Source organism: Botryllus schlosseri, chromosome 16, assembly GCF_051294905.1.
Source record: "Botryllus schlosseri isolate E-star chromosome 16, Bs_hap1, whole genome shotgun sequence".
NCBI classification, from domain to species: Eukaryota; Metazoa; Chordata; class Ascidiacea; order Stolidobranchia; family Styelidae; genus Botryllus; species Botryllus schlosseri.
Window position 1 is genome coordinate 21,480,152 of NC_137251.1, and position 10,628 is coordinate 21,490,779.

Here is a 10,628-nt window from a genome sequence, read left to right on the forward strand (position 1 = left end):
AGCGTCTATGTGTGTAGGCGTGTTTCTGTTGTTGCATGACTAGTTAGTCCAAATATTGTGGTTGAATTGGCTCTGGTATTGCCCTCGACTGTATAAATTATGTATTTTAATTCAAAACAAATCCAACCAAGGATGGTATTGAATAAAAATACGTCCCGTTATATAGCCCGGTACAAGCCCTACAATCACAATAAAATTATTGTAGGTTTGTTCGTGTTGAATGTTACAAAGAAAAATGAATGGGTCAATCGAAATTTATTTTACACCCTATATAAACAGAAAACATTTGTCACAGACGCCATAACTCATGCCGGTCGACGTTTTTTGCATGTGAGGAAATATACTGCCAGCATGAAATCGTAGAAAAATTTGCGGAGTGTAATCAAAGGACTCTCATAGAGAATTTTTCAAGTATTTTCAGTCTCAGGGTTTCATCTGTACCTCATCTCCTCCTATTTAATTACGGTACCACGGCCAAAAATGCACGTGAAAACTGCTTGTTCTGCATATGACGAGAAAGTTGACTCCAAAAGGTCAACCCAACGGAAAGTAGACGGGAAACCCGGTTTCCTCGCACCTACTGGGATAAATGACCTTTTTAGTCAATTCACCAGCGATCAGAAATAATTGAATATATTTCCCGTATATATATATATATGTCCTCTTTTTCGAATCCGTAAATATTGGGGGGCGAAAGTTTGTGATGAGCTTGATAAGGGGGCGATAGGTCGAAAAAGGTTGGGAACCACTGGTTTATTGGCTGAAAAGTGTTGTCAGGCATCGTGCGCAGCTAATAGTTCAAAATGGAATGAAAGTGATGATCATGATGTTTTTGTTGTATTCGTATTTCTTTAATAAAATATTATTTCTTTTGGGCAACTATGCTCGTCGCTCATGTTATAGAGCACAGCGGTATAACGTTGTTGTTAACGTTGTGGCCAATTTTATCTCGGCCCGCGGCGGCTACTAAATTTGAAAAGTGGCCTGGGACCCGTTTTGATTTGACGACCCCTGAACTAATTGATTGTTTTATGCTTACGATTAAGGGCTTTGGTCTATAATTTACAGTAAATGAGAATGAATTTAGATGAATTTAGTTTTGCTGTGCATGCAGTTGACTGTTAACAACACTCGCAATCAGATACGGTCAATGGAAATCTGTGATTAAAAAATGTGTGTAATGTTGGCTGATTCGATTTGAATAGAGCATGGGTGAGAAAACTTTTTATCTCGCGACCCGCATTCAACATCTGAATCCACTCGCGGGCCGCACTATATAAAATTGGGATTATAGACCAAAACGCAGTTTCGCGCCCGCTGTAGATGCTTTCACGCCCCCTAGGGGGTGCGCATCCCAGTTTTAGATCCAATGTCCTAGAATTTTCCTGGTTTAAGTTTACTCAAGTCCCTGCGATGATTCGATTATTAGTGTCATCTAATCAATATTTTAATAAGTTTCTTTAGACTCTGGCGGCCCGTAGTTTGCCCACCCCTGGAATAGAGTAAAAACCATTCCCACGCCATCAAATCAGCTTATTAAAGGCCAAATCAGCGGGAATAGCCGATGGATCGCGTGAGTCAGTATTTTAGTTCAGAAGGGTTCCCGACAATAACAAGAATGAAGTGCAAGCCGAGTTAACACATCAGTTGGTTAAAGCCACCGCTGCGGCACTACTGGTCGTGAGTTCTAGTCTCGACTGCAGCATGCGCCAAGTGTCGTACTGGCAAGTAAGCAAGCGTTGAAGGTGCATGGAAAGTAAACTCGGGTGGAAGATTTTATTTCAATGATGTTTATCGTTTGATATTACATCGATTACTATACAAATTTCGAAACATGAATATTTGATTGCTAGAATAATCAGACGAACAAAACTTAACTTCTTACCGACAGCAGAATCCCTACGGTTCCCTGCTTGCGGTTTATCTAGGTTCCTCTTCGTTATCCGTTCCGTGTGTATAAGCAGTGTCTTGAAAGGCCTAGAAGTGGGCCGATCTACAAATCGGAAGGAACAGCATAAGGAATCACAATGAAGAATATCGGCCTGGTCTAAATGACCATTGTAGTAGTAAACACCATGAATATCACAAACAACAACTACATCAATGCAATGCGATCTCTCGAGTCCCAGAGGTGCCAATAAAATATTACGTAGAAATTTGAGCTTTCAGTTACGATATATTCCTAGCTGTAATTTATTTGGTAATGTTTGGAAACTTTATGCTTCGAAAATAGCCTTTTAATAAGTTCTTGAATTTGAACTCCAGACCAGTGGGTCTCAGCCTTTTAGACCTTGCGGATGGGCAAAATATCAAAATAAGTGCTGCGGACCGCCGAACCCCAACAATAATATATTTGGCGAACCGGAGATTAAGAAGTTTCATCGTATCAGCCCCGTCATTTGTAGAAAACATTGATAAAAACTGTATAAGTAAATTTCACTCGACTGACATGTAGCGCGTTTCTCACCAGGTTTAGAAGGTATATCGATCTATACAAGCGCCGCTACATCATCTATATCCTAATCACTAGGGCCATTTAAAGTCATTAAAGTCATATTTTTTTCTATGCATCAGTAAGTCGTGCAATCGATTTTAACGTAAAAACCGCATCCCTATGGGGTATATTAAGAAACTTATAAAGTCATATAAAGTCATATTTTCCTGGTTAGGTCATATTTGAGTTATAAAGTCATATTGTTGTATGCTTTAATTTAAATAATAAGGGCCAATTTAAGCAGTGAACCAATTAAGCACTAAGTAAGTAAGGCAATTTCTGATTGAACGAAGTCAAACTATAAGGTTAGCATACATAACATTACAGTCACAGACCTGTGAGGTCACACAGTGCATTATGTGGTCACATATTGCATCATGTTGCTACAAAATTTGTTTTACTTCTGTGGGACGTCATTTGAAGTTCAATCAATGGGTAGGCTACTGGGTAGGCAAGCTAAAAAGCTCAGTCATGGTCTACTAATGTGCAAATACTGTACAACTAGTAACAAACTGATGAACATAACAATTCTATATATACGGTTCACCTCAAGTTTATACATAAGATGCTTAGACATAGCGAAAATATCTGGTTCAGCATGCCAAAAGTGAGAGAATCGAATGCAGCGAAAGTCAAAGCTATTGTAACTGAATTTAAGGACTTCAAAATCTCCCCTACAGAGAAACTGCCCTGTTGCCCCATGCCCCGTTGTGAAGCATGAGAAATGTTTATTTGTTGATCAGGATCTTGCAACAGTCAAGCATAAGAAATGGATTGAAACAAGAACGACCCGTTCCTCTGTTCTCCAACAAGCATTTTCTGCAACTGTGATGTTGTGAATGCTTTACTCGTCAGTTCCATGAGTTGGTTACATGTAAAAATACACGATTTTCACATAAAGTCATATAAAGTCATATTTTCCAAAAAATAAAGTCATATATTTGATTTTTTAAGGTCATATAAAAATGGCCGTACTAATCACATAAATTAATTTAACCTTTTTACAACTTCCAAATTAATAGCCTAAGACTCGTCATTCAAGATCCATGGCTGTGTTGTCGGATATGTTCATTGTTCAGCAATCGTGCACGACTGTTTATATCTTGCAATGCGTTTGCTGGATCGCAATTTCAACATTGATCTTATCCACGAGTTTATGTGACAGCTATTGAAGATGATGTGGACGTGAGGCTATCGTTCGGTGTGCGAACCTCAGAAATTTGAAGGTTCGCGGTCGCAAAGGAGCCTTGATAGGTTCTGCACAGTGAACCGTTTTCATATACTAAAATGTTTCATGTTTATATAAAATCTGCTTGTAATTATTCGCATTTCAACGTCGGGTCCCCTCCGCATGGCGTTGGCATCATGAAAAAGAAATTCAGCACTAAACGAGCATGGACCTTGTCAATTTCACAAATTATTTCCTTTGTTAGAGAGTTCGAAATATTCAGTTTTCCGTTTGTGAATGTTTAGTGACTCTTTTCTGTGAGCTTTGCCAGCAATCATACCATAGCAAGAACTAAATACGCTATATACAACCAATCAAACATATAAAGAATGCATCGCTGTCTAATGTAAAAAATGTAGCAGGCGTACGGGATCTTATCTTGATTTGATATCTTTATTGTATCATATAACCAAATTCATCCGATTGGGGGTTGGCTACCGTAGATTTGTATTTGAAACAAATGTCAATTTAAAACAAACGTGTTTAAAAAGTGCCGTTGTTTGACCGTGACGTCACGAATCTTTAATTGTGACATCACAGTGGGTTGACATTGTCAATTGGAAATATAGCGTGAATATGACTCCCTTGACGAAAAAGGCTTCCCACCCTTTCATAAACGGACCAAAAATATCTTTAATCAGGACTACATCGTTATGCAGCATTTTAACAGTGGGCGATCATCATCATCAGAACACCCACTCCGCCCCAATTAACATCTATATCTACGTGCAATAACTGTTGAACCGACGACGATGTCGTGGGTTCCAACCATTCCATATCGCGTATACGTCGAATATGTCGGGCGAAAATCTTCCGTAGGCTCATACCACGTGTTTTTTTCCGAAGTAATTACACAATTATGGCATAATTATATAGCGTCTGAAAATAATTAGTTTTTAAAGGCATTTTTTAAAACACTGTCTAAATCTAAAGCATGTTTAAACACGGTGTTGTAAAATACCTTTTGTTTAAAAGGCAACGAGTAGCTACTATAGAAACCGGATTTTCACTCTTATCAAGGTCAACGTAGCAATAGTCTGATAATGCCTAGCCCTATACCATGTCCACTGTCCAGTCTAGCCTATACCTTCAAGGCGTAATCTTATATTCCCTTCCAAGCCGTCGTCAAAATTGCAGTAGGGGTCTCAGCTTTCCCGTGGCCACTTACAGGCCACAGATTTTTCTGTGGCCGGCCACGAAATTTTTGTGGTTGGCCATGGAAAAGCGGTATTTCGTGGCCGGCCACAGCGAATTTCATGGCCGGCCATAATGATTCATCGTGGCCGGCCACAGGTTCGTGGCCAGTTTATGATTTTTGAATATCATATTGAAGTTCTGTACTTCTAAGAAGCTCTTTAATGATCTTTGCTCGTCTAGATTGATTGAAACTATCGTCTTTCAACCACTGTGACTATCTGAAGCAGATCATCTCTATTTGCACTGCGTCGGATTGGTTTGTGAAGTATAATTACACGAATATCGTCAGTTATCAAATTATATCACTAAACCTACTACTCAATGTCGTCGGGAAGGGCCTAAAATTTCATTGGCTCGGCGCATATTTACCCTTTTCCTGCATGCGTTGTAGAAATGTATTTTATCCTCTCTGACTATCACAAATTTACGGCGAGGAGCGATGTAAACTCTACTAGTGCTACTACCCAAACAGAAGTTCCTTAAACCTACTTGTCCACTTGTCTTGAAATCATTCTGCTCTACATCGGAAAGTTCGTTCCTATTCCAGTTTCATATAAAGGAGAGTAAATAAAATCATAATTGCGAACTGCCAGCCACGCCGCCCCATCGCTAAAACGGCGGTTAGATGAACTCTTTCGGATTATCACCGCACTGACGTATTGTACACAAGGAATCAATTATTATACAAACGAATTGCTTTTATTAGTCTGATACACAGATTAACGAATCAAGAAAACCAGTAGAATGTATTTCGAGGCGTTACCCGACGCGTCTCCTCTGCAATACGTCCTTTTCTGTGGTAAAAGAAACTATAAATAAGCTAAATTTCCAACCAAATAATACCCAAATTTACCAGTAAAATCTAAAAGCATGTTCCCGAATGCCTGACGATATTGAAGGCAACCCTCAGTGCTCGCAGAAAAGTCGAATTCCTCGTCACCATTCAGAAAGTGCTCGGCAAACTGAAACAGCAATTGCGATTACAGATGAAGAGTCTTTTGAAATTTTGAGTTACCTTCAATACCAAGACCCCGCAGTCATAAGAGTCATTCTGTTGACTATGAGTCCTGGATACGATTTCCCACCCAGTGGCAGAACTATTTGTATGGTACTTCCAGAATCCCCAGGGAGCATAGAGATATGCAGAGTCTCAACAATAAGTAATATCTCAGTTACTTACTTCCAATTACGCTCCAAGCGTCTTCGGTAGTGTTCCCCATTGCCCACGGGGTCGTATAAGTAGAGTGTTTTTGAATTTCGGTTAGTCGCCTGCCAAAAATACATTTGATTTAATTATGAACACACCAATAAGCCGTAAGGCCCCTAGTCACTTCCTTGTAGGGCATTCATCATATTTCCCTTTTCCTTGGTGTGACCGATGAATCTATAAACCGAGCTATTATCGGCCTATCCATCTTTGTATCCAATTCATCAGTTACTTGAAGTCGAGGTAGATGCAAGTATCGTTCTAGTATTGTTATCATAAATAAGTCCAACCAGTAAAATCATTGACGACATGCAACGCTGTGATGAAGGAGCAAGTCAACGATTGATGAATCTGGAAATATTCTGTATCGATTAATTCGGAGAAGAAAAATTGTTTCTATCAAAATTGTTAATTACGTTCCAATTTCTTGTGACGGGTTCCACGGTATCTACCATCACACCACCACAACGTGGAGTACTGGCAATCCAAGTACATCTCGCTGCTACCTGTCTGAAATGAATATATCTAGATAAACTTTCGGCATTTACTTTTACCCCTTTCATTCGTACACGACTCATTACGACATGGAAGGACAGCACCTAAATAGAAGAATTCAAAGAGGGAAATATTCAAATTACCCTGCTCATCCATCAACATTATGTCCAACAATAATTTGGATTTCAATATTCAACTTGGAATTTGAAAATAAAATGAAACTCAACGGTATCGGACAAAAAGATCGAAAGCAAACTTCTGGAAACAACAAAAGATGTGCTTGAACCCTGCCAATATAAACCAGTGCTACGTACCTGCATCACAATCCTTGTCCTCTCTTACATATACAGCAAATCTGCAATGAATTAAGTCCAGGTGTCGGTACAGTAATGTACTACATATGAATTCGTCAGCGCAATTCACAGGGCACTTTAGATTACCCCCGCATCTTCCAACAATTTTAACGCCAGGTCCGTCGAGGTTGATGGTGGCGAACATGGTATATACAGCAGGATGATGATCATCCGATATAGACATGCATATAACCTCATATCGCACACTTATCGTAGACCTGGTACAGAAAAGAAGGATTGTATCAGCCCGGCATTACGCAATACACAGCTATTCAGCTATACCAGGGGTTCTCAAAGGGTATGGGCCATGGCCCACTGGTGGGCCACAGAGCATTTTGAGGTGGGCCACAGAGCTATTTAGAAAATTTCAGAATTAATGTAAGTTTAGGTATATTTCTTATGTTATTCGCTAAAAATATATTCGTATTTTCAAATTATACGTAGGCTGCATAATGCTTTTCATCCGACTCTGATTAGACGTAGTGGCACGTATGAAGTCAGCATATACAAATCAAAAGTTACGTTAGGGAGAAACGGTGGCTTTTTCTACTGGCCATGACAACCTACGGCTGACAGCAACTAAAATAATTTCAAGCGTATAATAACTGGAAGATAATGCTGAAGTGACCAAGTATTCCAGCAGGGTCATATGTCGTATGCCGTTGAAAGGGGTATGCAATGAAGTGCAATTGATGTACAGCGGCAGGCCGTATTATTGTAAGCTAAAAATATACATAATTGCAAATTATTAGCAACTTCTGGCGGAGGTATACTGCACCACCGCAACGAATCTTGATGGATTAAGGATTTATCGGAGCGCATTAATCTTTGAAGTCGGTTTAAAATGTCCGGCCTGCAAATCATTGTACAGAATGAAAGAGTCATAGGAATTGATTGTAGGCCTATCATTGGATTGAATATTCTGACATCGGAACTTCAGATGTTTTGGTACAAGACATACGAAGTACATCATGCAGATTGAAAAATCTTTCTTCACTTCTCTGTAGTACCCCATTCACCAATGAATTGTTCGATGCTGGCCCAGAATGATTATAATATTCCCCACAATAGTATCACTAAAGTCCCAATCACACAGTGCGGGGATCTGATTATTGTGTTTCGCGACGCGAATGGAGCAGCTGACGAAAATAATCTACTTATGAGTTTTAGCTTAAGATCTACCAGCGCCGTAACTGCCGCACCCTCACCCCCAATTGGGGGAGCTCGAAGGGGCCCAAGATTATTTCGTTGGTCGTTTGTTGGAGGATATTTATTCCACTTGAATTTTTTTTCGCGCTTCGCGCGATTTCATAACCCGGGAGATCCAGATTTAAATATCATCAGTTAGAGAAAAAAGTACATATTTTAGAGAAATAGGCATATCTGCGCTGTCCATGATCACGCATTAAACAGGATTATGACTCTAAGATATCAGGTGGGCCACAGCACATTTTTAAACTGGAAAATGGGCCACGGCCAAGAAAGGGCTGAGAACCCCTGAGCTATACGAACGATAACAAACTACGTAGTTGTTTGCAACTACATATCCCATACTGTTGGAAAAGAGATATCAGATCGGGGGAAGCACCGGCCACAGCGAGCCGCGAGCTGTTCTGTGGCCGGCCACAGAATGTGATGTAGATTTCACAGATTTTCTGGAACTTAAAAGAGTTATCTCCACATATTCGTTGTTCTTTGATTCCCTAATTGTTTCGTTCGGGTACTGTGATTACGATATTTAGTACTGAAAACGAGAAACAGGTTAAATGCCCGCATATTGACCGTTCCCGTATCTCGATGAAACATATAGATTATTATGTATTCAAGGCAGGGCTTTGGAGCCGGAGCCGGAGCCCGGAGCCGGAGCCCCGGAGCCGTGCATTTTTACCGGAGCTGGAGCCGGAGCCGGAGCTCTATATAAAATTCAGCCGGAGCCGGAGCCGGAGCTGGAGCCAGTTATTTGAGCGGTAGCTCCGGCTCCGACGTATTTCATAAGATGCTATTATATATGCTTCAACCATATCTGCCGAGTTCACCGAATTCAACAGCAAACCTTCGCCAAATCAAGAATCTTTTCCTCTTTGGCGCTAACCATGTTCCTGGGGATTTCATAGTAGAGCAGTCGTATGTTCAATGTTCAATTTTCATACATGAGAGCCGAACCTCGGTATGCGACATATGCCTGTCAATATTGTGGGTATTCGGCATACCCGCAATTTCATCGCAGCACAACCATGTTAGCCAATTGTATACGGTTCGAAAATAATGATCACTATGTATTACGCGAAAAGGGAGAGATTATAAAAACGTGATTTCGTTGCACATTTCGATATGACGAGCACGAGCCGAGAAATTCCATCTCATCGTTGCTATTATGAATCGGATAAGCAAATACTCGTTTTTTCGTGATGGTCCCTTAGTCGGGCCGCGAAAGTGGACAGTGTTATTGCGAGTACAATTCATTACTGCGCATCATTGTTATTCACTCCAGTAAGGATTTTCGAGCTTAAATAGGGGATGACAATGACAGAAGAGTATAGGCCAAAACCCGTTGGTATTCTATGTTGGAGACAAACTACAGATTTGATACGCGATTTCCAATTTGTAATCATCTGTTTCGTAAACTTGTAAATGTACAAACAGTGTTTATTTCGATTATTCGATTCATTTCAACGGGAAAATATTATTCCGATAAACTTGATCAACACCGGATGGACTGGTAACGAGCGCACCAATATCGAGCGTCAAACCATAGGCCATTTGGTACAAATCGAATTTCTATTTATCACGTCGTTATATCCGCCCATTTTGCCCTTACTACAGTTACAGTTCAATAATAATCGCACATTTGAAGATTGAATTGAGCTGTATGGCCTAATGGCAATGAGTACAGGGCCAGTGTTTAAACGTCGCATCAGAATTTTAATGCTGTGGCACGGAGTAGAGTGCTTTTTTAGTTTATTGTAATAGACGACGATTTACCAAAAATGTGACTGGACCCTGGATCTGCCAATGCGTCGAAACTGATATCTTAGTCCCATCATCAACATCCCAAGTGCCGCAGCCAGACTAATCATATTTTTGGTTGGCCTAGCGAGTTCACAATCTGAGCAATTCAATTTCGATAAGATAATATAACATAATTTCGATAATATAATGGGAAATTAGCTCGCGGACTACTCAAAGCCTTCTCGCGGGCCACATATGGCCCGCAGGCCGCGGGTTGCTCACCCCTGATATAGACAGACACCTTCGATAGTTTTCAGAGCCGGAGCCGGAGCTGGAGCCGGAGCAGCCATAATAATGCTGCTCCGGAGCTGGAGCCGGAGCTGATGTATGATAGAAGAAAGCTCCGGAGCCGGAGCTGGAGCAATGCAAATTTACGGCTGCTCCGAAGCCCTGATTCAAGGTGGTATATAGTCGAGTCCACTTGAGCGTAAATCAAACAAATCTGCAGTGAAGTAACACAATTTTCCAGTGCAGTATTGTATTATTCATAAATTCACGAGGGCAATTCACGAAAGATTTTAAACTGCTCCTACATCCTTGAACTACATCTGATCCAATATATACGTATAACTTCTCATCGCAGACTTATCATAAACGATAAACATGGTTGAAAAATGAAGGACATTATCAAGATCATATTGTTTA

The 10,628-nt window shown here is 40.4% G+C and overlaps 2 protein-coding genes across 2 annotated transcripts in view; both read right to left on the reverse strand.

The window, feature by feature from the left end:
* LOC145459356 (uncharacterized) overlaps nucleotides 1-10,628 on the reverse strand; it is a 155,737-nt gene that overhangs the window by 100,416 nt on the left and 44,693 nt on the right. The gene's annotated exons all lie outside the window — the stretch shown is intronic.
* Nucleotides 5,593-7,119, reverse strand: LOC145458670 (uncharacterized). The gene is made up of 4 exons (XM_080337114.1): nucleotides 7,062-7,119; nucleotides 5,935-6,068; nucleotides 5,773-5,881; nucleotides 5,593-5,713 (listed from the first exon to the last, which is right to left on the reverse strand). Exons 1-4 carry the CDS (start codon nucleotides 7,117-7,119, stop codon nucleotides 5,679-5,681), a joined length of 336 nt encoding a protein of 111 aa, XP_080193240.1. The 3' UTR covers nucleotides 5,593-5,678.